Below are 26,265 nucleotides of genomic sequence, written 5' to 3' on the forward strand. Positions count from 1 at the left end.
CGCTCCACGCCGTCTCGTACCTGCCGGATCGGAAGCGAACACCATCTTTGCAGGGTTGCTGTCCGGCATTCTTGCAACATGTCCTGCCCATCGTACCCTCCCGGCTTTAGCTACCTTCTGGATACTGGGTTCGCCGTAGAGTTGGGCGAGCTCATGGTTCATTCTTCTCCGCCACACACCGTTTTCTTGCACACCGCCAAAGATGGTCCTAAGCACCCGTCTCTCGAATACTCCGAGTGCTTGCAAGTCCTCCTCGAGCATTGTCCATGTTTCATGTCCGTAGAGGACAACCGGTCTTATAAGCGTTTTGTACACAACACATTTGGTGCGGTGACGAATCTTTTTTGACCGGAGTTTCTTCTGGAGCCCGTAGTAGGCCCGACTTCCACACATGATGCGCCTTCGTATTTCACGACTAACGTTGTTGTCAGCCGTTAGCCGTTAGACGAATTCCTCGACCACCTCGAAGGTATCCCCGTCTATCGTAACACTGCTTCCCAGGCGGGCCCTGTCGCGCTCGGTTCCGCCCACAAGCATGTACTTTGGCTTCGATGCATTCACCACCAGTCCAAATTTTGTTGCTTTACGTTTCAGGCGGGTGTACACTTGTACAGTTCTGCCACCTTCGCAAATGTTCGGCCGAAATGTCCATGTCATCCGCGAAACAAATAATTTGACTGAATCTGTTGAAAATCGTACACTGGCTGTTATAACCGGCAACCGGTAAACAGTAAATTATCCCCAAATAGATTTTAAACGCTTTCAGAAGCAAAATGATTGTTCGGCAATTGAGTGAAACGATGCGAATAGCAAAAACTCAGGCGTGATGCTTTTTTATTCAAATTCGCAAACGAGTTGCTGGAAGATTGAGATTTGTTAACGAGTTTATCAATACTGATGGACACTCAATTATTATCAGCCAATGGCAACTCCCGTAAACGGGGTCATAACATTTCTATAGAAACGCAAAAAACGGAACCTCACCAGAAACTCATGGGCTCCAAACTGGAGAAGTACCTAACATTGTTTACACAACGGCGAGCAATCTGAGAAAGCAACATTGGGCAGAATACCTCATATCCGAGCGGTCCTTTTGCAACCAGCATATGATAACTGCCCTTGTTCCTTGAATAAGGACAAAGAGGACAACATTTTTTTTAACTTTAAACTGGAAATCGAGAGTAAAATGCTAGAAGTCTCGTTAATAAAGACAATAATAATAATAGTATGCCGAGAACATACATATCGGCTTGCAATACGAAAAAAAAATATTGCAAGCATCAGAACACTAAAGTGAATCCTCTATCCACGCTCATTTACACAGAACTAAACACTTGTTATCAAGCTAAATAATCAAACAGCTAGCAAATGAACCAATAGTTTCTTAAATGGAATAATGATCTATCATGCTTGTAGTCTAGGGCCTAGGCATAGTAAAAGGGAAGAAAATAAAGTAAAAAAACGAATTTCATCGAAATGAACTAAGTAGAACAACCGCTGAACGAAGCTCAAAAACAAATAAAATAAAACATGAAGTGTGATAACATTGAAAAATAGAAGTCAACTAATTCCGACAAATTTGGTTTAAATAGACTTTCTTGACGTTTATTATTATCGTATGTACTTTGTTACATTTCCATATTTCGGGACTAATCCATGCCATCTGTATCACTATCCGCGAAAAACTCTTTTGCGATTTTCGAAAACAATAAAGAATCTTAATTCACAATAAATCATTTTGTTTAACAAACGAAAAAAAAATGGAATTTTCAATTTCACCAGTCAATCGAATTTATCTTAGTACGCAATTAAGAATGTGCAAGCTTAAGTATGGGTGTGCCTAGCTTGTACTCTGTTTTAGTGAACATATTTTCTATAGAAGGTGCTGCAAACGAACGGAAACAGAGAGTCAGTCTTCCTAAATTTAAAAATTCAAAACAAAACAGTTGAATGCTTGTTGATATAGAAGGAAGATTCTAATTTAACGTAATTGATTTTTTGCTCATTCTGACTTTCATTTTCAACCTACCACATACTTCGATAACATAGAGGGTGCTGGTACAATCCTCTGCGCCGTTTTTTTCCTAACAACTAATTGGTAAAGGACGATAAAAAGAAAACTGATGCTGCATTTCAAAATGTTATCGATTTATTATTATTTTTTCATCATTAGTCATAAAGGAGACCAAATGAACAACAAAGCTCTTTTCATTTTAGGGTTAATTACAATGTTCCAGCCTTCGGCTAAAACATATAAACATTTATTTTTCGCTATCGATCTTTGATGTACACACCCTATCGCAAGAAAGTTCTTTAGTCTCGGTGTGTTGTGTTTAGGATTTAAATCTAATCATTTTGAATGATCACTGAAGTGTTTTTTTTATTCATATTTTGATTCATGCCTAGCAACTATTAGCTTAACCGTTTATGTGATAAATGATTAGTTTAGTTCATTCTATGCTTGCTCTCACAATTTATTTCGCTCTCGCTAATCGCCTACCATATTTCTTCCCTATTCAATGACTCATCGTCGACTGGTCAATTAAACTCAAAAATACAAAGTTGATGATAAATTGAATCTCAAATTGGAACAGACCATACTTAATCGATAAAGCTGTTTTGTGGGTCAAAACAAATCCCACAACGGAGCAAAACAAGAAACAGAAACTACTTTCGTTCAGACAATTTTCAAAAATTTAAAAACAAAATCGAAATCAAATAGTTATAAACGGAAATTCTTATTGAAAGGAAACAACGGGATGAATTAGGGTGTGAGAGATGATCGAATAGTGAAGGTAGTAGAAAAAAGGTTCAACAACCGTACTGGGTTATAGCTACACGACAGTAAGTAATCGTTTGTAAACATAAATAAACGGTTAACTCGAAAGTGGGTAATGCTTCGTAAATATAATAGTAATAGTTTGTTGTAGTGTTTGTTTGCTTGTTTTGTATTTGGGATTGAATTTTCAGTACCTGTTCTGGTTGAACTGCGATTGCACGGTAGCCCGTGCCGCACCGGCCGCCGCATCCCGCACAATCTGGTTCCCGAAAAAGCCTGACTGAAACTCCTGGCGAGCTTTGTCCATTGTGATTCGATTCGTCTCGGAACCGCTACGGTAGATGGCGTGAATCTGTAACGATATTGGAATTTTTATGACTCCGGTCAGGAACCGTTAATCATAAGCTTTACCTTGCTCAGCATGAAGATATTGCCAGCAGCGCACGATCCGTATCCTAAAGCAATAGCCAGCACGAAAATACCGACCAGAATACCAAGGCCACCACTAGAAAATTGCCCGATGGCCGTAATAACACCGCATGTGCCAGACCCGGGGAATCCAATCGTCTGAATGATGGTGACCAACGTTTGGAAAAAGAATATGAAGAAGAACATCATAAAGTTGAAGCTGGAATCGTTCTTGAACGCCTTGTACGCTGGGCGATACCTGCAATGAATCATAAAAGCATGTCAAATTTAAATTTGATGTTAAGATTATTTCTGTCTTGGCACTTACCAGCACAGGAACGAAGCCGGAGTAAAGAGCACCGCGTAGAAGATACCCAGTCCGAACGTTCGGAAATCACCCTCATGGATCAGTATCACAAGTCCACCGAAGATGTTGACGACCATGACCAGAGCGTAGAACATCCACAGGTAGTACAGATTCTGGACGATCTTCTGGAACTCGGTTGGAATGTCGATGTTGATGTCGTGATAGAAGCATGGCTGCACCGGGCAGAACGACGGCAACGGTGGCCAATTGTTCGGCCGACTGGCGTTGGCACTGTTCATCAGTTCGGCCTCGCGACGCTCCAGCTCCTGGGCCTTTTTCTCCAGCTCATCTTGACGCCGCTGTGCAATAACAAAAAAAGTCGACAATTATTACTATCGGCCTCAAGCAGGGTATGTTCTCAAATTTCGTAACGCTGGATTTGTCAATGATTTTTTCCTACTGTTTCTAATGTTTCGTTTAAGCTCAGTTTAATTCAATTTGATTGCCATAAGTTGGACGTGTTCTACTTTCATTTCGAGTGAGTTAAACGAAGGTGGTCAAGTCAACAAACTGACTCACTTGAACGATTGGAAAGTTGAACACGTTCCAATTTTGGCAAGTAAATTGAATTCAACTAAGTTGGTCAATTTGCTTGTCCGGTAAAAACGTAGCATTACAGAATTTGAGAATGAGCCCTAAGCACATTTTAGAAGAACAATCAGAATAGAAAACATAACTTTCACACAAATAAAACATTATAATGAAGTCATGTTAAAGTCGCAAAATTATCTACCAATGAAGCATAGCGTAATTGAAATTGGATTATGGCGTTGTATAGGAAGCATCACCATTGGGAGTGACAATTGATCCATTGTGGTGAGAATGGATCACTGTTTTATCAATTTAGAACGTCTGTAAAAGAGATATCGCGTCTGTTCATCACCTCCTCATCGGCGGAATACGCCTGCGCGGATTCGTTGACAGGAGGAGAGTTGGACGACGGTTCAACACACGCCGACTGGAAGATGCCACGGTGAAACTTCGTTGAAGAAATGGAGATGCGTGCTGCAGATATTCCGGAAGGTGGCAGTGTGGAAGACCAATGAACCGCCATCAAGAATGCCTTCATCGTCACCAGCGAGAACAATATGGGCGAACTGCGCACCCCGAGAAAACAATGGATCACCGATGAGACCTGGAGGAAGATAGAGGAGCGAAGAGAAGCCAAAGTCGCGATAGAGCGATCAAAAACCAGAGGAGCCAAAGTCTTAGCCCGTCAACGATACTCGGCTCTTGAGAAGGAAGTAAAACGCTCATGTCGACGGGACAAACGAGCGTGGGCAGACTCTCTGGCCGACGAAGGAGAGAGAGCCGCCGCAACCGGGGACATTCGCCTCCTCTACGATATCTCACGACGCTTAAGCGGAACGAAGATGAATGCAATGATCGACCCAACTGACCAGTTGAAACGCTGGTTCGAGCACTTCGAACAACTTTTTCAAGTGCCAGCCAGACCACCACCACCTCGGCATGATCTGCCTAGGATCCGACGTATAACACGTATCAATACCGAAGCTCCATCACTGCTAGAGATTCAAACAGCCATCCAAAGCATGAAATCGAATAAAGCCCCAGGGGCAGAGATGGAATACTCCCCAGTGCGTATCAAGAGCAAGAGATTTCGCGCACAGCACACATTTACTTTCAGTGAGAGAGGGAGTGCGCGCTGTTATGTTTCTCCACTCAAACGATACGCACGATTCCGGCTATTCCACACAGCTCGCATCGAATGTGTGCGAAAGCAAAAGTGAGAAGTAGCCAAAAGAGCACAGTTAGGCGCGCAGCGCTGTGTGCGCAGAGCTGCGTACGCAGATCACACTGCGCTTAGCTATGTTTGAGATAAAGAGTGGAGTTCGTTCATTGCAGAAGACGGAAGATGTCTAATGAAGTCACTGCGGTAATTCGCGAAGTCGAAGCAAATTCTGCTCTTCCCTCCTATGGGAAACCCCATTGCTATCTGTCAGAGTTTGAGTGAAACATGGCCGCCATCTCCTCCTCTCTGTTGCTCTACTGTAAAAACCCATAAAGAACTGTCATTGTTTGTGTGAAGAATTTTGCTTCGACTTCGCGAATGAAAACCAAAGTTATGTAATTATCAAGTTTTTCAATAAAACTAAGCTTAAATATGTGAATCCAGGATGTTTTTAGAAAGATAATGAACTAAGCTTCCATATAAACTAGGGTTCGCAGTTGCAACATGTCTCTATACATGAAATAAATGAACTTTGTTCTGACGGCTCATCTCATGCCTGCCATTTGGTTCAAACCATGATTGGATACTCTACGTTTCTATATGAATACTACGAGTGCTTAAAAAAATCATTATTATAGGTTTTTTTTTTTTTTTTTTTAGTTTTATTTATTTTATAGGCTCGAGGCGCCATTAGGCATTACAGAGCCGAAATCTTAGAAACTAATTATAGTTATAAAACATTATTTAGAGCTTTTACGGGCTGTTTTCTTCGGCCGTAGCTCCATAGAGCTTGATGTTGCGAACTGCGCCCGTCTTTGGCTTGCTTTGTCCTTTTTTGGCAGTGCGTCGATCATATCCGAAAGTTTTGAAATATTTTCCCTGAAGTTCTCCAACCCTAGCTGTTCTGCAGCTTCGTCAATCTCCTTCAAACGTTGCTCTTCCGCATCTTCTACTGTAACTGGAAACTTTGTTACCATTTTGTCCTGTTCTACTTGTGCTGCTAGCACCGTGTCCGTTTCATATTGCAAATTTTCTTCCTCTGCTATTTCAATTACGTCTTCCTCGATGTCTATTTCCTGCGGCAGCACTGTTCCCGACTCAACCACACCAGCATATGTTGTAGCATGAATTTTCCGTTGCTTCTGTGGACAAGAGTTCCGTCTGTGTCCCTCCAATTGGCATAAAAAACATTTTTCTTTTAATCCATCGTAGTATACCTTTGCTTCCCAATTCGAAATTTTCAACGCTGGAGGAATCTCGTTTTCAATCTCCATATATACTCCTCGTACGCCAGTATTTAAATGGTCTAAACCAAGTTCCACTGGAAATTTTTCTCGAATTAGACGATGAATCTTTCCGAACGACCCGAGCACTGTAGTTAAATCCGAATCACCAACTTCCGGAGGAACATCAAACACTCGCACGTAATGGACTGTGATTCCTGCATCCACCATACGTAGCTCCACAACTCTGCCACTTGAATACTGAAAATTAACGACATCAGCATTCTGTCGCATTGCATCTCGCATTGGCATTTCAGACTTGAACTTGATGTTTAAGCTTCGGTCTGATCCCATTTTATAAACAGTCTCCATTTCTGCTAAGTCGGCATTTAACTGCTTGAGAAAACTGGCAATTTCGACCCATGATGGCCGTGGTGACCCAGACGGGAATTTCAACTTGACGGTGTTGCAAATTGTTCGTCCACTCATATTGCAATTAATTTCAACGAGCAGCGAAAGGAACACAGGCAATGGGCCGTATGAAAAGAGAATTGAACAATACGTAGGTATAGAAATAAAAATCTATCTGCGTTGGAGCTTTAGCACTATCCAGTGTCACTGATGGATCCGATACATCCGACGGTGGTGAGCGCACGATTACAACTCTTATTATAGGTTATTATTATATTTATTGAACGGCTACTCAGTCTGAAAAGTTTCACAACGAGTTTTTTGTTTTTCGAACTAAATCTTTCTTTATTCTAAATTCAGTGGGAACACCCCACCTCCAGATAAATTATGCTGCATTGTACCTATAATTCGATCTAGAATTTTATTCGTCAAGGGAAGAACAACTAGAACATCAATTTATTTGCTTTGTTAAAAAAATGAAAATTTGCGAATAAACTGCATGCACATTAACAAAACTACCAGTGTGTATTTCTCGTGGAATTCTTACTCACATCAATCATATATACGAATAAAAAAATCTTTTTGTTGGAAAAACATTACTGATAAAACAGCTAGGCTACGTGTACCAGTTGTGGCTATAGCACCAGTTGTCGCATTAGTGCTTTATATGCCAAATGACCAATCAAATCACCGCAAACCAAGTTCATACCGATAAAGGATATTCATATGACACGAAAACACCTTTGATTTCCTCCAAGAAGAGCAAAGCATAATTGTAAAAATTGATTTTGCTTAATTTTTATCGTCCTTTGCACCAGTGGTCCCAATTTGGCCAGTCCCATAAGAAAACAATGGGATTTGCCAAATAAGGAACCAAAATTAAGAATAGTGCCACAACTGGTGCATGCGTTCCTATTATGGATTAATCAATTTTGAGGATAATAACAAATTTTATTGTGGTTTTCACAGCTGTTCTAAGGAGCAGGAAGTTAAACCTTTCGCTTGATATATAAAGTCCACCCACATACCTTTTTGCCTTTCTCGTACAACAAAGTTGTACCGAAAGGCTATCATTTCACTCCAAAAACAAACTTTTTATAAAAGGCCTGGAGACCCATTGTGTAATATACCAATCGACTCAGCTCAACGAACTGATCACATGTCTGTCCGTCCGTGTGTATGTATGTGTGTATGTGTGTGTGTATGTGTGTGCACAAAAGCTAAGAAAAACATTAGACAACTTTTCATACAGTTATCTTTAACCGATTTTCTCGCAACAAATTTTATTCGACACAGGGCAAAGCCTAGTTGATCACTATTGAATTTGATAACGATCGACCGTTGCGTTTAAAAGTTATAAAGAAATTGGTACACCGAACCGAGCCGTACAAGCGCCATATATGGTTGGTGTCTTGACTAAATACGAGAAAGGCAGTATCACTACTCTGTGAATTAAGTTGGGTTTTTAATTATTTTTTTTAAATATAGTTGTTTATATGTATGGCGACAATTGGTACACCGACCCTACTTGATATTCCTTATTGCTGGAGGTTCAGCAAACAAACTGTCATTTATTAAGATTAAACTTTGTTGGTTGATCAGTATTGTTGAACGAAATATAGTGCCAAAGAGAATGAATCCGCGTTGAGAATAGCACATGCAAAATTTCCATACGAATCAGAATTTTAATTTTGGGCAATATTGTCGGTTTTAGCCGTGATTTTCACATGATAAAATAACCTATGAACCTAAATATCTATCGGAGGCAGTACTGGAATTTATCATTTTCAATGAGAGATGCCACGCGATGTTTACATATCTGTCCCTTTCAATATCTATAGAAACGTGAAGCATGCTACAAAAATATTAAAAAATATTTGTTCCGTGACAGGGCATGAAAGTGTGTTTTATTTTTTGTTTATTACCACTTTCAACTCGGCCAATTAAAGGAATATGATTAATTTATCGACTAGTCACTATTCTTCGCATGTATTTATTAAAATACTTTAGAAATTTTAATTTTGTTTTAAAGCACAACATCCTTTCATGACTGCTTTTCATGCGAAATTGATCAAAGAACCCACGATTCTTCCATTTGGTCGCCTGAAATAGAAGAAGGCGCTTTGCTCTCTGTCTTATGACGATCACGACCTTTTCCAGTACTGATCGGAGGTTTTAACTAACAGAACAGAAGGAATGAAGAAAATCCATCTAGCCATTTTGTGGATACAAACGCAGATCAACTCATTTCTATATAGAAGAAAAAGAAGATAATTATTGTGTCTCCACATTATGCTTCCAGGAAATTTGACGGCATTCAACCTTTTTGTCACATTTTAACCAAAAGTCAAAATTATTATTCACGGAAAAACTGTAAAAGCGCAAATTTCGACCATTTCTTTAACGTTAAGAATAATTCTTATTTCATTTCTAACTCAAGAAAAAACAAAAAATGCAAATCTCTCAAACTTATTCAAAAGGACGTATGTGATTTTGTAAACAAAGATTCAGACGTCGATTGCCCTCCCACGCAAACCATCACCATAGACAGATAGGGGAAGGCTTCGGCTACCTGTCAGTGGTGTTGGTTTGCGTGGGAGGGCAATCAGATCGGACAAATCGACGTTTGAATCTTTGTTTACAAAATCACATACGTCCTTTTGAAAAAGTACCCGAGAAATGTCGTTTACCTGCATTAAAATATAAAGACATTTCTTAAACCACCCAAACTTTCAATATGTCGTGCATATGAAAAATTAAAAAAAATGAACATATTTTCTGCACCCGCATATGTGGGACCTTCATATTCACGAAAATAATTCGTTGTCAAAGACACCAAACAAGCAAACCAACGACGCTCGTATACTGCACTTAGCACGCCAATTCATTAGCATTTTGTTTAACACTGCGAGAGCACAGAAAAGTGCACGCAGCAGTGTACGCGCAGCGCTGACACACTGAGCCATCATTTGCTCCCGCTCGGATACGACGCAGAACCGAAGGCAGCCCACTCGCAATGCAGCAGCTCTCACATAAAATGTTTATGGCCCGTTTACATATGAGCTAGTTCTAGCGGACAATGCACTATCCGACAATACTAGCACGAAATTAGCATAATGTAAACGCTTATTAGCGAGGACAATTCCTGTTTACATTGTGCTAATATTGCGCTAGTATTGTCGGATAGTGCATTGTTCGCTAGAACTAGCCTATATGTAAACGGGCCATTAGTTTCTCACACAAACCTTTTCTCGCGCAGCGTCATGGAGCTTGAGGGTGAGTGGCTGCTTTTGTTCGCAGTAGTGAGAAAGAGCGCTCTACTCACAAATTGTTGGAAGATGTGTGCTCTGCGTGGATCGTTCGTGCGCTATGCCAACTCTGCCCAGGGGTCGATCGCATATCAGCCGAGATGCTCAAAGCTGACCCCATGACATCCGCTCAACTACTGCATCGTTTATTTCTCGGGTACTTATTCAAAAGGACGTATGTGATTTTGTAAACAAAGATTCAAACGTCGATTTGTCCGGTCTGATAGCCCTCCCACGCAAACCATCACCGTAGACAGATAGGGGGAGGCTTCGGCTACCTGTTGGTGGTGTTGGTTTGCGTGGGAGTGCCATCAGATTGGACAAATCGACGTTTGAATCTTTGTTTACAAAATCACATACGTCCTTTTGAATAAGTACCCGAGATTTCGTTATATCTGGGACACCGCAACTTTCCCGGTCGACTGGATGCAAGGGTGATCAAAACGGGTGACCTGATTGTATGCGATAACTGGCGAGGCATTATGTTGCTGTGTACCGTTCTCAAAGTTCTATGCAAAGTTATCCTAGCCTGGATTCAGGAGAAGATCGATGCGACTCTCCGGTGGCAGCAGGCCGGATTCCGTGCCGGAAGATCCTGTGTGGACCATATTGTCACGCTCCGTATCATTCTGGAGCAGGTCAACGAATTCCAAGAGTCCGTTTACTTGGTATTCATTGACTACGGAAAAGCTTTCGACCGTCTCAATCACGAGAATATGTGGGCGCCCTGAGACGTAAGGGGTTCCTGAGAAAATTATCGGCCTCATCGAGGCACAGTGCGAGGCCTCTTCGTGTAGAGTGCTGCACAATGAAGTCTTGTCCGACCCTATCCGGGTCGTAGCTGGTGTGAGGCAAGGATGTATTCTATCACCGTTACTGTTCCTCATCATAATCGACGAGATTCTGGTAGGTGCGATTGACCGTGAACCAAACCGCGGTCTGTTATGGCAGCCTGTAACCATGGAGCACCTAAACGACTTCAAATTGGCTGATGACGTTGCACTCCTCGCGCAACGGCGCTCTGATATGCAGAGTAAACTCAACGACCTTGCCGAGCGCTCCTCCTCGGCAGGTTTAGTCATCAACGTCAACAAAACCAAATCGTTGGATGTAAACACGGTGACTCCTTCCAGTTTCACAGTAGCCGGGCAACCAGTGGAGAATGTTGAAAGCTTTCAATATCATAAGCGCACATAAGCGCACGGATCAAGAAAGCAAGGGCTGCCTTTGCGAGTTTTAGAAATATCTGGAAGAACAGGCAGATAAGTAAACGCACCAAAATACGAATTCTCAACTCCAACGTGAAATCTGTGCTGTTATACGCTAGCGAAACATGGTGTGTATCAGTGGAGAATACTTAACTGCCCATGATCGCATATTTGTAACACTCGCACTTTTGTTCATTTTGTAAAAGGCCTAATCTAATCCCACAATAGTAAATATGCTTTACTATCTTGCTTATCTGTGGTAAGCTGAAAATGATCCAAAATGAAAATCAATTCAGCAGATGCTTGCGATCGATGTGCTTTACTACAGGTGTGGCCCAAACCCTAAAGTAGTATTTGTTCAACGAATTTTCGCTCTTTTGAGAGAGAAACTCTCAGCTGGGTTGCCGAAGATGGCCGATGGCAGCCGAATGTGACGTCACGTCTGGCATACTCAGTACATTTTTCATAACAGACGTGACGTTTCATTCCGTTCGCCCACTGTGGGTGGCAATGTTTTGGTTATTTTTTCGACTAATACAGACAAAGGGGACTTTGGCCCACACCTTTACTGAAGCACATCGGCTTGCGATATATAATTCGGGGCTGGTGAACTCACAACTGGATTTTAAACAACGAGCTCCATCGTCGTTGTCACCAGAGGTCGATAGCAACAGAAATTCTGGATCGGAAGTGGGGCTGAGTCGGCCACACTCTACGTAGGAGCGGAGAAATATGTAAACAAGCATTAGACTGGAACCCAGCGGAACATCGCAGCAGAGGCAGACCCAGAGGCTCATGGCGGCGAAGCCTCAATAAAGAAATAAAAGAAGTCGACCGAAATCTAACCTGGCAACTGGTTAAAACGATAGCTGGACAACGCTCAGGCAGGATGGAGATCTTTCAAGTCGGCCCTTTGCAGCACCGGAGGTGTACAGGATCCATAAGCAAGTAAAAGTGTAAAAAGGATGGAATGTATCCAAAAGACGAGAAAACTAGAAGAGTACTTTTTGATCGATCTTGTAGTGGGAGCGATGATTCAAATCCAATGTAACCGCTACATATAAGATGATAATAAGAAAATAAATATCACAAGGATTCGGACAGATTCCGAGGTCATCGTTATTGCTTTCATAAATCATTCTTTTTGGTAATTGACCGCAGAGATGTTACTTGACATAATAACCGCTCAAAATAATTTTCTTAATAAGAATAACTGGTTTAATTTACGAACTAAGGCGGTAATTCAACTCTAATAATTTCCCACGAATGAACACAGTAATGTCCCATTTGAGGAATGATGCCATTTAAAAAGCAAGCAATAACTCGATTCAGTTCGTTTTGAAGCATCGAAAAGTAATGAAAACGTATGTGCTTGGTAACGTCAATTATGCTACACTGCTGCTAACCGCGAGTCAGTCCCATCTGTATATGGGCGTTTATATACAGATGGGACTGACTTGTGGTTAGCGGCAGTACATAGCTGAGAGCAACTACTGTATTTAGGTCATTATACACACACAGTGAACGGAACTAATTAAAGAAAGCGTCAATGAATTCTCGACAGTCAATATATAGCGAAAGAAGCAACGTCAACAAAGCAGTAAACGTCGACCTACCAGCTGATAAGCGACATTCTTTATCATACACAAATGAACGAACACGCATACGGAAAAAAGGGAAAAAAATGAAAACAAGCAAACAGAAGCGGCATGGAATATCCAATCAAACTAATAGAATCCTGCATGGAGGATGGCATACCCTTAGTTCCTGTTCGAATACAACGGATGATGTGGTGCCATAGGTACGAAACACGGCGAACGAGTTCGTAATGAACGGCGATGGCGTTGGAGCATTCAAGGAACATTCAATCACACACACGCAGAGTGCACAGAAGCGGTGGTGCGGTGACGCATAGCCCGTGGTGTAATTTTTTGGGTGTTCGCGTGGGAAAAACAATTTCCACCCACACAGCAGTGTCCCATGCCGAGGGGAAGGGGTGAAAGAAGAAAGCACGAAAGGTACACAAACATGAGAAAATCGTTGTAGTTTCTGAAGGGTATCCCGCTATCCTAATATGTAATGTGGGGAAAGGTCACTTACCTGGAGTTCGGCGGTGGAAATCTGTGTCATCGCCGAAGGACTGCTGGCCCCGGCTGCCCCATTGTTGTTGTATTGCGCTGCACTTTGGCTGTAGGCCGGAACGGTTTGTGATGAGGGCTGCAGGGTAGCAGGCTGGCCGAAGTTATTCTGTGTCCGCTGCTGTTGCGTATCGTTCGAAAAAGGATCATAATCGTCTAGGGTCTGTTGGGGATTGGTACTGTTGCGGGTAGCTGCCTGAATCGAAGGGTCCTTTGCAAATAAGAGACAAAGAAAAATGCGTTATCAGTATCAGTCGCTTAGCAAATAATTATTTCAGATACTTAGAGGACACACTACAAGTGTCCATATGTGAAAACGTGAACACTGAACATCCCACACGGTAAAAAGCTTGCACCCCCTGTTCACGTTCCCGGGTTTTCTAACTTCTTAACCAAACGGCGTGGGAGTGATTAGTCATGAATATTAGTGCTGCCCTAAAAGATCTTTGTATGCATGTTGTATTATTATTATATATTGTATATTAGCATCCTTTTTACAACTAGTGCAAGCTTAAAATGATTGTTTCCCTTAGGGCAGGGCTGGTAGCGTTTTTTATCATAACAGTTTCAAATATTTCAAAAGGTTATGGGAGTAGACATAGAAACGTCTGCTTCTGTCATGGATTCCATGGACTTTTCCACTGTAACGTGGCATGCCTTTTAACTTAGTGTTCTAAGCATGAAGGCCTTCTGTTGCTGCTAACGCTCGATTTTTTTTTGCTGTCGACGCGAGAAAAACAGAACAAATAATCATAATGTTTCTGATGATGGCAACGGAAGTAGTAACGAGCTCCGTGGTCTAGTGTCTACCGCTTCTGCCTTATAAGCAGGAGGTCTTGAGTTCAAATACAGGCTCGGCCCTTTCCTGAGAGGTCGTAGAGCTCTCTGCATCTTTCTTAAGTAGGTGGCCAACTAACTAATCATCATTCCCCTTCCTCAGCTTTCGCAAGGACGTGGCCAGGACAGAACTCGACTATTGAAAAGTGCTTTGCTTCCATCTAATACAGGGATACACATCAGTCAAGCAACATTGACTCCACCCCAAGAAAACGCTTCGGTTGCTGCTTTGTTTGAACGTGTGAGCAACCATTTGATAGTTGGTGGCCCGGTTGGAAAAAAATAAAAACGGTTTGATTTTGGTTTGAGTTGTCGGGGCGGAGTCTAGGTTTGCCGATCATGTTTGAGCATTTGTAATGAAGTTGCACAAACCCCCATATATTTTTAGATGGTAGGTGGTCAAGTTGGCGCTTCTGTCGTTCGTGTGTGATATTGTTGGTCGAATAAATTGATTGTTCGTTCCGCTGTTGGTAAAACTTGATGGATGTTTGAATAAACGAGAGTTGGAGTCAATGTTGCTCAAACTGCTTGACCGTGTGTACGTTCCATAAGAGATAGTGATTAATTCCAAATCAATATCTGTGGTAACGGATGGAAGAGATGTTACTGCCATACAATAGTCCAGGCTTGTACCAGCTACGAATTTGTGCGAATTGCTCAATGCTAATGAAGTAGGAACGGAAGTAGCATGCCATGATATTTATTAATAGTTATAGACCTGTGCAGGAGTTCATGAAATTCACTCACCCGATGGATTTTGACATTTGAGCGGGTCGTCTTCTCGAACAAAAGTTCATTTTGCGTTCATTATGCGACCCGCTCAAACGTCACAATTTCTTGGGGGAGTTCATTTTGCGTTAGTCTATAAAAGGAGTGTAATAAAAAACATTCTTTGTCTGACATTTCTGCAGACTTCTTTCACTGACTCTCATCAGCTTATGGGCCCATCATCAAGTCTGCATTGGAGCAATTGACATGCAAAGGAATATGGAGAAAATTGAAGTGCGAAAATTGAATGACACCAATTATTCTGACTGTAAGTTTGAAGTAGAAATTCTACTTGTCCGCGAGAAGCTACGGAAGTTTGTTGAACCTGGTATACGACCCGTTGAGTGACCTACGACAGCAACGGTGCAATGCAATGAAGCGTATCTCGCCGAATGGAATGAGGGAGACAAACGAGCAAGAGTTACGATCGGTCTACTAGTTGAGTATACATAGTATATTCAACTTATTAGAAAGACGAAGTCGGCAAAGGAAGCTTGGGAATCAATCCGTGGTGCTAATGAGAAAGCAAGCAAAAGTACGATCCTTAGAAAGGTGATGTGAATGCAATGCGTTGAAGGTGAAGACATTGGGACGTACGGAAGCTCATTTCAAGAAACGAAGAGCTGGATAAGGATCTGAAAGTGAAACTTGTGCTCAGTAGTCTACCAGATTCGTTGCAGTGATCCCTGCTTTGGCGAGGGTCGACCGGATGCGGATTTGACGATGGAGTTCGTGCGCGGTGAGCTAGTTGATGAAGCTACTCGGCGAAGAAGTGCAAGTGGAGCAGAATCAGCATTGAAAACAGAGTTCAGGAGAAAACCAGTGTTGCACCATTTCTGTCAGAAGCCTGGAGACAAGCACAAAGATTGCCGACAGTGGATAGAACAGTAAAAAGTCAATGAAGTCAATGAAAAATTCGTCCAGAAATCAAGAAGCAGAGGTAGCAAGGAATTTGCATTTTTATCAAGACCAGGAGATAGCAAATACAGACAGCCACAATGGATAACTGATTATTGTGCTTCCTGCCATATATGTAACGAAGAATCCAAATTTCTAGACATTGATTCAAGTGTAGAAGTTACTTAAGTCGAAAGCAAAATCAATTCAATTCAATTTATTTTCTTTTTTTTTAGCATTACATTGGTGCAGTTATTATCCTAAGCTGAGTTATGGACTCCCTTTCAAGCAGCTCATTAATTCTACAGGCAGGCTGTGCTGGTATTTTAGTTACAAATGATACAGTTAAACATATTGATGGAAAAAGTTCAAAAAAACCTTCGTAATTGCAATAAAGGATAGGGATAGTTAAAGGAAAGAGAAAAAAAAATTAACTATTCTAATATCACAGACTACAGGCTCAGAGCCTCCAGCAAAGGGTTTGCTGAGGAGGTACATCCCATCCAAAACTTTGGAAGTACTCGGTGGAACCATTCGTTGATTTCTTCGATTTTCGCGATCCTGTGGACGTCTTCAGTAGGGTGAAAAGGGTCCAAGTTGAGCATCATCTTTAGAGTTCGATTCTGCTTCACCTGGAGTTTCCTCTTGTGACTCTCAGCGCAGTCATACCAGGCTGGAAATCCATAAGTTATTGCTGGCTTGAATACCGTCTTGTAGATGAGCAGTTTCGAGTTGACGTCTAGATGTGAGCGCCTGTTAACCAGCGGGTACAGTAGTCTGGTAAGTTTGTCGCATTTACTCAGGGTCTTCTTGATGTGGGTGGCGAACGTGAGTTTGCGATCGAAAGTAAGCCCTACCCAGGTAACCAATAAGCATTAAAGTAAGCACTAGAGTAGCATTATACTGGCATTGCATATGCTCCATGCTGTATATAAGCATTTCGAAAACTTGGCTGTTCTAAATAAGCATTCTCAAAGCAATCATGAGAGGCATAGTCTTAAAATAGCATTTTGAATGCACAATGTTGTTTTTCGTTAAGTGCAATGGAACAGCTACATTAGTGCCACTTTAGGGCCTGTAGTGTTCATACGTCGAACGTTTTCCAATATGAAACCAAATAACAGGGACTATTTGTCCAATGAACTTACATTTGAAAATAGAAATCGGTTCGTGCAGAATGTTTTTTTTCCATTCCGACCATTATTGACAGGAGTACTTGTCGTTAACCTAATCCTATACATTGTATTATTCCTTTGCACTATTTTCGATGGATGCATTAAAGCAGCACTACTGTAGCTGTTTCATTGCAACTGGGTATGACGTTTGTGACGGTTGCATTCTGAGATCAGTTAGATTAAGTTTCAATGTTCCTGAAAAGGGATTTTGTTTATGTTGGGCAAAATTATTTCTACTACCATCTCGCTCTTATGGGCCAGCTGGTAAGGGCGATGACAACTACAGCGTCGAATGGCAAGAGCGCGAGTTCGAATCCCGCTCGAAGAAAGTAAAAAAAAATATGTTCCATTTCAAATATAAAAATAACAACAATATAATATGTAAAAAAAGAAATAGAAAAAAAATGCGATTAAAAAATGTTTTTTCTTGTTTTTAAAGTTAAGCATTTATTCAGCATTTCGGATGCTGAATAAATGCTACTCAGCAAAATTTCTACTTTATCGATAAAGTAGGATTGAGCATTTAATCAGCCATATATTGGGCCAAAACCTGCATTAAAATAGCATTAAAGGCGACTATAGGGCTTATTGGCATTTAATGTTTTGCAGTAAAGGCGCATATAATGCCACTTAAATGCTTTATATAATGCTTACTGGTTACCTGGGTAGATATCTCGCGTCGTCCGACCAAGGGATTTGGCGTCCGCATACGGCAATTTCACACTGAGGAAGCTTTTGCGGACTGCGTTTGCGAGTGAAAAAGATTGCCTGTGATTTATCCGCATTAGTTTTAATCTTCCCCCTATTTTGGTAGTTTTCGATCGCGTTTTGAGCTTATTGGAGTTTGGTGGTTACAACGATCGGGTCGGAATCCGATGCAATGTATCCCGTGTCGTCAGCAAAGAGGAAGTACTTCACATCGTCGAGCATCACCAGGTCTGCAGTGTAGATGTTGTGCAGCGTGGGACTCAGGACAGCCCCTTGTGGTACACCAAAGGGTACATTGCGCCAGCTTGAATGCCCATTCACAGACACGTGATAACTGCGGTTTAGCAGGAAAGAACGGATCATTCTTAGGACGTAAAATGAGAAGTTTGCACGTTTAATTTTGTGTAGAATTCCTTCATGCCACACAGAATCGTACGCTTTTTCGACGTCCAAAAGCCTTATGCCTGAAGACCTGCCTCGCGTGAAGTAGGTACGTATCTCCTTTACAAGGCGCACAAGTTGATGGTTGGTGGAGTGTCCTTCTTTAAAACCAAACTGTTCGTCAGGAATAATGTGAGTGTTTTCCAGGTGCTGCTCGATGCGTATTAGAATCACTCGTTCGAGCAGTTTTCAGGGCAGCAGACTTATTGGCCTGTAATTGGACGCGTCCGTTATTGGGCTTGGGAATGGCAACTACAACAGCGTGTTTCCAGCTGTTCGGAAAGTATCCAAGTCTAACGCAAGCGGAGAAGATTTTGGCGAGGAAGATGTGCGCTTTTCGGGGCAGTTTTTTGAGTACACAGTTACGGATGTTATCTTGGCCTGGAGATTTTTTGGATTTAAGCCTTCGTACTCGCCTTCATATGATACGAGCAACTTCCTTCGGGCGAATTAGCCAAGGGTGAGCATCAGTCAGTTGTGTGTGGTCGATGAATGCGATGGACTCGTTCACCGCGATAGCAGTTTCAGGATCATCTGCCATTTGATTGAAATGTGCCTTTGCGAAGCTCGTGTCGTGGCTAGTAGCTGCGCTTTCTCTGTGGGAGAGGCTATGATGTCACCTTGTCGCAAGGGAGGACTGTATTTAGAGGTTTTCCGCAGCGCCTTAGTAATCTCATACGTCCTTTTGAATAAGTCCCAAAGAACTTTGAAACGCAATGGCTGATCGAGCTTCAATTTTCAACGAGTTGTGGTGCCTGCCTAGGATGTGGTGGGGTTTGACAGTGGGCTCTGTTAAACCTTTATAAAAAGCTGCATGATCCGCAAGTAGGCTCCGCCAAAGCGACCGTGTGCCGCTCAAAGCGCAGAAGCCCTGGTGTTAGGTGGGACGCTAAACAGCCCTGACACGACGGTCCTTCGACGAGACAGGAGGTTTGCGCAGGCCTAATAAGTCGCCTTTAAAAACAACCATTACGAACGACATAGAAGATAATACGACTCGATACAATCGGCAACGACCTAGGTGACGAATAAAGGATCACGATTGGAAGCTTGTAACATGGAACTGCAAGTCGCTAGGCTTCGCAGATTGCGATGAATTACATCTAGGCTGACCATACGTACCGTATTTAACGGGACAGTCCCGTTTTTTAGACCTTATCGGGCTGTCCCGTCGTAATCTAAAAAATCCTCAATTTGTCCCGTTTTTTCATCGATTTGCCCAAAGAGCTCCAATATATTATTCAAACGAATTCAATATTTTAGGCAGGAATCTAAAACAAAAACTCAAAAAAGTTTGAGATGTTATGTTATTAGTGTTGCTTTTTTTAGTTTGCTTTTTTTTTTTTTGGAATACTATCTATGCTGTTTTGGATTTTGCATGGATCGACTTTTCTTAAGATTTTTAACAGTTAATGACAACAGGTGACAACGGGAGAATTTATTATACGCTTTCACTTCAATGACTTTTTTCTGCTTATTCCGGAGGCATTAAAATTTGGCCAATTTCATCAGTGGATTGAACGGAACCGGTAACGTGATAGGCAAGTATATCCGGAAAATCAGGTCACGCCTCAATGTCAATAAAATGAAGCGCTGGGACAGGCATTCTTTTTCCAGATTAGGTTCATTTTCGATTTTTTTTCTTGCGAAGTAGGAAATTCTATTTTTTTTTAATTCTCTTTACCACATATTTTTCAATCGTTTTAATCGTTCGAAATGAATCGAAACATTAAGAAAAATTCTAATTTTTTCCGAATAATTCTGAATATTTTGAAATCATCCACTGTAAAAATAACGACGACATTAAAAAATGGTTCATAAATCAGCTGACCAAAATCGAGTTTATGGCAAACCGAGGAAAAATTTGTTCGGATTTCGGTCCTCACGTATTTTAAGGCTACAAGGCACTACAGATCAGGAGCTTGTCTGAAATTTTCTCTTCTATATGTGTCCACGGGATCTATTTGATTCCGTTGTAGAAAATAGAATTTCGGCCTGATTTAAAATATAATGCGGCGGAAATCTTCGAGAGTCCTAGCTATAAACCAGCCTACAAATTAGCCAGCATTTAATTTATTGTATGAGTCCCACCTTTTCGGAAGCAATGGACAACGCCAACCATATTTATGGAAACAATTAAAATTACATTTTATTAATGTTCTTTCCTTGTTGAGATTCTTGTTATTCTTGATGAATGATCCGCACTCTAAAAAATTTCACTTCTTACACGGAAAATGAAAATTAGGCGCATCAATTTTGAAATTTCCACAGCTTTTGAATTTTGTCAGAAGGTTTTTTTTACTTGTCCCGTTTTGCAAGTGAGTTTGTCCCGTTTTTTCACGGAAGTGATCTGGCCAGCCTATTACATCCCGCACTTTCTACGTCGTAATCAATTGGCAACTATAATGAACTAAACTTGTGCGCTTCATGGCCAACCACCTGAGCATCAAATTACAATGATTCGATTCTTTTGTGAGTTTCTAACAGAGCCAATTGATATTGCATACCAGTCTAGTGTGGTTCTTCCTGCTTAGAGCATAATGTTCACAGAAAGCAGTAAAAACGTATAATATCTTATATTCAGCTCTCTCTTTGATCTTTTTCATTTTATTTCATACTATTTTTTTCTTGAGTAACTGATGAAGGTTTTCAAAATATCACAAAATTATGTGAGGAAAGACATAAATATTGCTTAATACTTAAAAATCCACAAAACTAATTTAAACACATCTTAACCCGAAGACCCAAAGCTTTGTTTCCGATCCAAATCATTATTTTGTTTCATTTTAGCACATTGTGGGCAATTAAAACATTCAACTCGTAATTAATGGAATTTTACATTTTAAATTTCTATAATTGAAGAAAAATAAAATCTTGAATTTAATACCAAGTTTGAACGTTCCATACAATATTGGAATATTAGAATATTCAAGGTTTTGGTAATTATTAAACAATGGTTTTTCATGTAACAAGTTAAAAAAATATCTTAGTGTATATCATTCACCATCCTAAACTTTTATATTAGGTTACTAATTACTTAATTTTTGTACCTCACACACACACATCATCTACTAAAACAAACAATTTAGGCTTTGGTCCGATTCGCGAATTAAAATCAAATTAAACTTAAAAATGAGTTTAATAATTTTCAAATAATCCTGCTCGCAGAGCAAGATTACTTTTGACAGATATTGAATAGATTTTGATAGATGTTTTTGTTTGGTCTTGCTTATTCTTGCCATTCTTATGAGCGGGGAATTTCATAATTTCCAAACTGTCACTTTTGAGTTTAATTTGATTTTAATTCGCGAATCGGACCAAAGTCTTAGTTTGAACGCTACTGAGTAGTAAATATTGAGGAGTAAATTGTTTCCTTATATTAGCTCCATTAAAATCGTTGAAGATTTCGAATGTAATTTGACGATATTTTATTTTTTTTCCCGGTACATGTCCTGAGTTCCCGGTTTTCCCGCTTTTTTCCCGGACTTCAATTTCCCGTCTTTTTCCCGCTTTTCCCGTTTTCCCGGTTCAGTGGTCACCCTGGATCTGCTTCAAAAACAATAGCATAAAATTTGATTTAGGAAATAGGTGGAAAATTTCGCTGAAGTGTTTTGGGCGGTGACTGAGAAGTGCAAAATATTAATGATGTATTAAAATTATTTTAAATAAATGTTAAAATTAATGAAGCGATAATAGATGGTGTTGGCAGTCATAGGTCTGTGATGTTAAGTGTTAAGTGAATCGTCTCATCATTAAACACACGACAGCAATATATGTTTAACAAAATAGTAAGCAGGGACTTATATACTTACTAGAAGGGCGTGACGTGAATTTGGAAAGGATTCTGAACAAGGATGGTTCCGAAGATTTAGTAATTTGATTTTGACCGTTTGGTGATTTTTCGGTGACCCGTTTCTGGGGATGGTTTCCCTGCTTAAGAGAGTTATGATAGTGGAGGAGTTGTGAAAGTGAAGAAAGAACGATACGGTGATAGTGACCGCAATATTTTTGGTGATCACGATGACTGTGCCAAGATTTACGTAATAGGATGAGTGATTTCATTGCTTATACTGAGTGAAGTAACTGAGGTGATTAGTAGTGGTAGAAAAACTTTAATATATTTAATACCTAAAGGTAAAGAAGAAGAAGTGATGTTAGGTTTGACAAAACTAGTGTCAGTGACCACATGAGCACATCGCTTAGGAACGTCTGTGTGATGATGAAAAACGAGAGGCTCATAGAAGCCAATATGGGCGGGGTACAGTGTAGATTAATAGCAAGGGACAGCTGACATTGTAACCAACATGAAAAAAAAATTGCTGATGAAGCAAGTGTATTATAATTAGGGTGGTCTAACCGGTAGTACCGAAACCGGTAATACCGGTATTACCGGCCAATTTTGGGTACCGAAAATACCGGTATTAGAGACGAAACATACCGGTATTTTCGGTATTTCCAATTTTGCGGTCAGTATAAAAAATCTCGAATAATTTTGACCTACTTTTATCAACTCAACTGCCTGTAATCGCATATCTGTCCCATATAAACAGAAAATCCAGCATAGATGGGACAAATATTCAGTAACAAGCAGTAAAGACTCATCGAGCATAAAATACATCAATTAAATGCGCTCATGAGTAACTTTGCCCAAGTAAGCATCATGGACGAAGTTTACGCTACAACAAAAATCGATCAACATCGTCATTAATCATACCTGTTGCTTTATTATCTTAGCCATCTGTCACTGCGAATGACTTTTTTTTTCAATGAACATTGTTGATATCGTCGAAAATTTTCCCGCAATGTATGAAATTGTGAAAAAGTAGTTCTTTTCCGGAGACCACCTGTGAAAAACGATTTTCTGCAAAAATATGTCCGTTCTGAATTCGGACGTAGCGTTCCAATTTACGTAGGAACAATTATTAAATCAAGCCACTATTTCGATGCTTTCAACTTTTTAGGAATAAATCCAAGAGAGACGATTCAAATACGCCGATCTTTTTCTTTTTGAATAATTATGCCGTGAAGCAATTATTCAGAAATGATTTTGGCATTTTTTTCGAGACATCCAAAGCTAATTTGATTAAGCAAGCGTATGGGATCTTGAAGCGTCTTATGATTCCTGATGCAATCGTTGAAACAGAGACAACGATCATACCTGACGATTGGTACGAAGAAGATGCCTCTATGGATTTTTTTTTCTGGTTTATCGGTTAAAGAACAAGTAGTCAAGAGACTGTAGGAGAGCAAAACACTTACGTTGCTGGTGGCAAATACGTTAATGCCAGGATCCTTGCATACAATCCGTGAGGAATTCTCCTACTATGAATCGGAAGGGATAAAGGGCAAGTATTTGACACTGATTTTCTATAGTCTTGGAACCATTCGCCCTACTTCGGTTGAACCAGAGAGGGCATTCTCAGTAGTTGCAAACATTGTAAACAAATTCCAATGCGGATTGGAAGATGAGTCGCACACTTAATGTTTACTTAAGATTCGCTTCGCCCAGCTCAACAAGCAATGATTTTAAATTTGAAGTTTGTCAATAAATTTTGTTTTTCATCCAAAAGTCCAAATCGAAAGTTTTTCTTTTACTACCTGAAATTTTCACAAAAACCGGTATTCTACCGGCATTACCGGTATTGACTCCATCAAATACCGAATACCGGTATTTGACAAAAATGGCCAATACCGACCACCCTAATTATAATAAAAGCCAACGAGATTATTAACGAGATTTTTGGCCCTAGGCCGGCTTATCTCGTATCCCCACCGAAGGGAGTGGTTACCCCCAACACCTTTTCCTAACTAAATCTATCACATGTTGTGCATATGCATGAATCGAGTTTCAGACATAGTAATTAAACTTAGTGAAATTGGTTTTAGTTATATTTATCCAATTTTTTGCATTATAAAGTATAAATCGATTTGAGTATTAATCAATGCGAACAATAAACTATTTCAGATTTTTTATACATACTTTTGCCTTTTTAATGTTGTGGAACATTCAAGAGACATCAACACCTTTTGGTGAGTTAACTAATCGAGGTTTTATATTTTATTAATTTGTTAGAGGAGGAGTCAATAAGGAAGAAGGATTGACCGTCTAATGTATATGTTTACCTCTTGTTAGAAATAAGTAGAATAATTTAAAAATTATCCGCTACTAGCCCTGCTATGGGGGAAGCACTTCTCGAAAGAACAAGAAGCCCTCTTCGTCAGCAAAACTACACTTACCGCAAACGGATTGTCGACTATTGGCTCTCCGAACGGATTATCGTCAAATCCAGACATTATCGGCGGACAATACTGCTTTCGTTCTCAATAACTTTTGTATAAGGCTGCTGTCAATGCACACCGTTATCAGTAACACTTCTTTTCTTTTTGTGGACGAAACAGATTTTTTTCATTCGTCAAACGCAAGTGCCAGCCTTACTCACTCGCTCTTCTTTCTGGGCCACCTAATCCTCCCGTCTTCGTCAGAAGAAATATCTGTTCGACACTTTCCCACCCACCGGATCGCGTTCTCCGGAATCAAAACACAGTGCACTTGAAACTTCTAGCGAACACCGACGTGGGGACAATATTTTTGATGCGTTTAGCATTTATCGCGAAGCATAAATTTGATTCCAGATTTCGTTTGCAGCCGACTCGAAAAATTTTCACTCGCGGACTTGACTTTCTTTGCGGATTGTCATTTGTCACACACGGTAACCAGAATATACTCTTTTAGGACTATAAAGTACGCATAATCCTGGAAAAGTGGAACTACTCCCAAAAGGAGTATATTTGGTTTTACTCATTTATGAGTATACTACTCATACGTCAAAATAGGCATACTTTTTACTCCTTGTCTACAAGTAAAAAGTGTGTAATTTTTACTCTCAGAACAGAATTAAAATGTGTACTTTTCACCCTTCATGTTACATGCACGGATTTGCTTTCATAAGTTGGAAAGGTTTCTCAAATTAGTTTATTTCGATAAAAAAAAAGACATAGAACATATCCATTCCAACAGACCTTTTATTTGTGAAATCATAACTACTACACATCTCAACCTCGTTCTCAACTTATCAACTTTTTCCGGCACCCTCAGCCTTACTCAACTTTCATTGGGCCGGGGCAGCTTCCAGTACAAGTGGCAGATGGGTTGTTCTCCGTCGAAGCTGGTCGCAGAAAAGCATGGTACTCCGGATAGTAGCTTGGCGAAGATCGCGACTGAAGCGGTTATCGTTGACGATACTCTTTAGACACCTGGACGCCCTTGTCAGCTGGCACGAATTCCTTGCACCTCTTGTAGACCAATCCGAGTAACGGAACGAGCTCAGATTTGTGCTTTTTGATGTACCGGCGTTTAAGCAGGCGTGCGATCACGGATGGTCAACCAGTTCAGATGAGATTCATATGAATCGGTCTTTTCGGATTACCTACATCCTTTTCCTGACAAGATAAAGAAGGTGTGCGGGTGTTGTGCTGAGCTCACAATTCCTAGTCCTGAAGGACAACAAAGATTCTTTTATTATATTTTGAAAGATTTTAAAAACATCAACATCACATACCTCCTTGATAAGCCAAACCGTCCGTATCTCACGCGTCCGTACATATACAACATTTTCAAACAACTAACTGATTGCAAACATGCGTGCTTGAAATTTTTCTTTTCTTTCGATACACTTCTTTTTACGCATTTTTAATTTCATCCGCATACCACGAAAAGCGTGAAAAATACTCCCTTGCTAATAACTAGAAGTACGCATAATCTGACGTATAAGCAATATTCTCAGAAGTGATTGAAAAGTACTCCTAAAATGAGTATTCCAGTATTACCGTGCAGGGATGCCAGATACAATTTTTAGAAGTCTGTATTAATCTCAGCAAAATGTCTGTATTTGTCTGTATATGGA

At 40.5% G+C, this 26,265-nt stretch overlaps 1 protein-coding gene across 1 annotated transcript; it reads right to left on the reverse strand.

Moving 5' to 3' along the window:
* Positions 1-1,578: 1,578 nt before the first annotated feature.
* On the reverse strand, positions 1,579-25,066 carry LOC134226426 (secretory carrier-associated membrane protein 1). The gene is made up of 5 exons (XM_062707194.1): positions 24,599-25,066; positions 13,498-13,746; positions 3,516-3,853; positions 3,191-3,446; positions 1,579-3,131 (listed from the first exon to the last, which is right to left on the reverse strand). Exons 1-5 carry the CDS (start codon positions 24,653-24,655, stop codon positions 2,967-2,969), a joined length of 1,065 nt encoding a protein of 354 aa, XP_062563178.1. The 5' UTR covers positions 24,656-25,066; the 3' UTR covers positions 1,579-2,966.
* Positions 25,067-26,265: the final 1,199 nt, after the last annotated feature.

The sequence above is a fragment of the Armigeres subalbatus genome, chromosome 3 (genome assembly GCF_024139115.2).
Source record: "Armigeres subalbatus isolate Guangzhou_Male chromosome 3, GZ_Asu_2, whole genome shotgun sequence".
Taxonomy (NCBI): Eukaryota; Metazoa; Arthropoda; class Insecta; order Diptera; family Culicidae; genus Armigeres; species Armigeres subalbatus.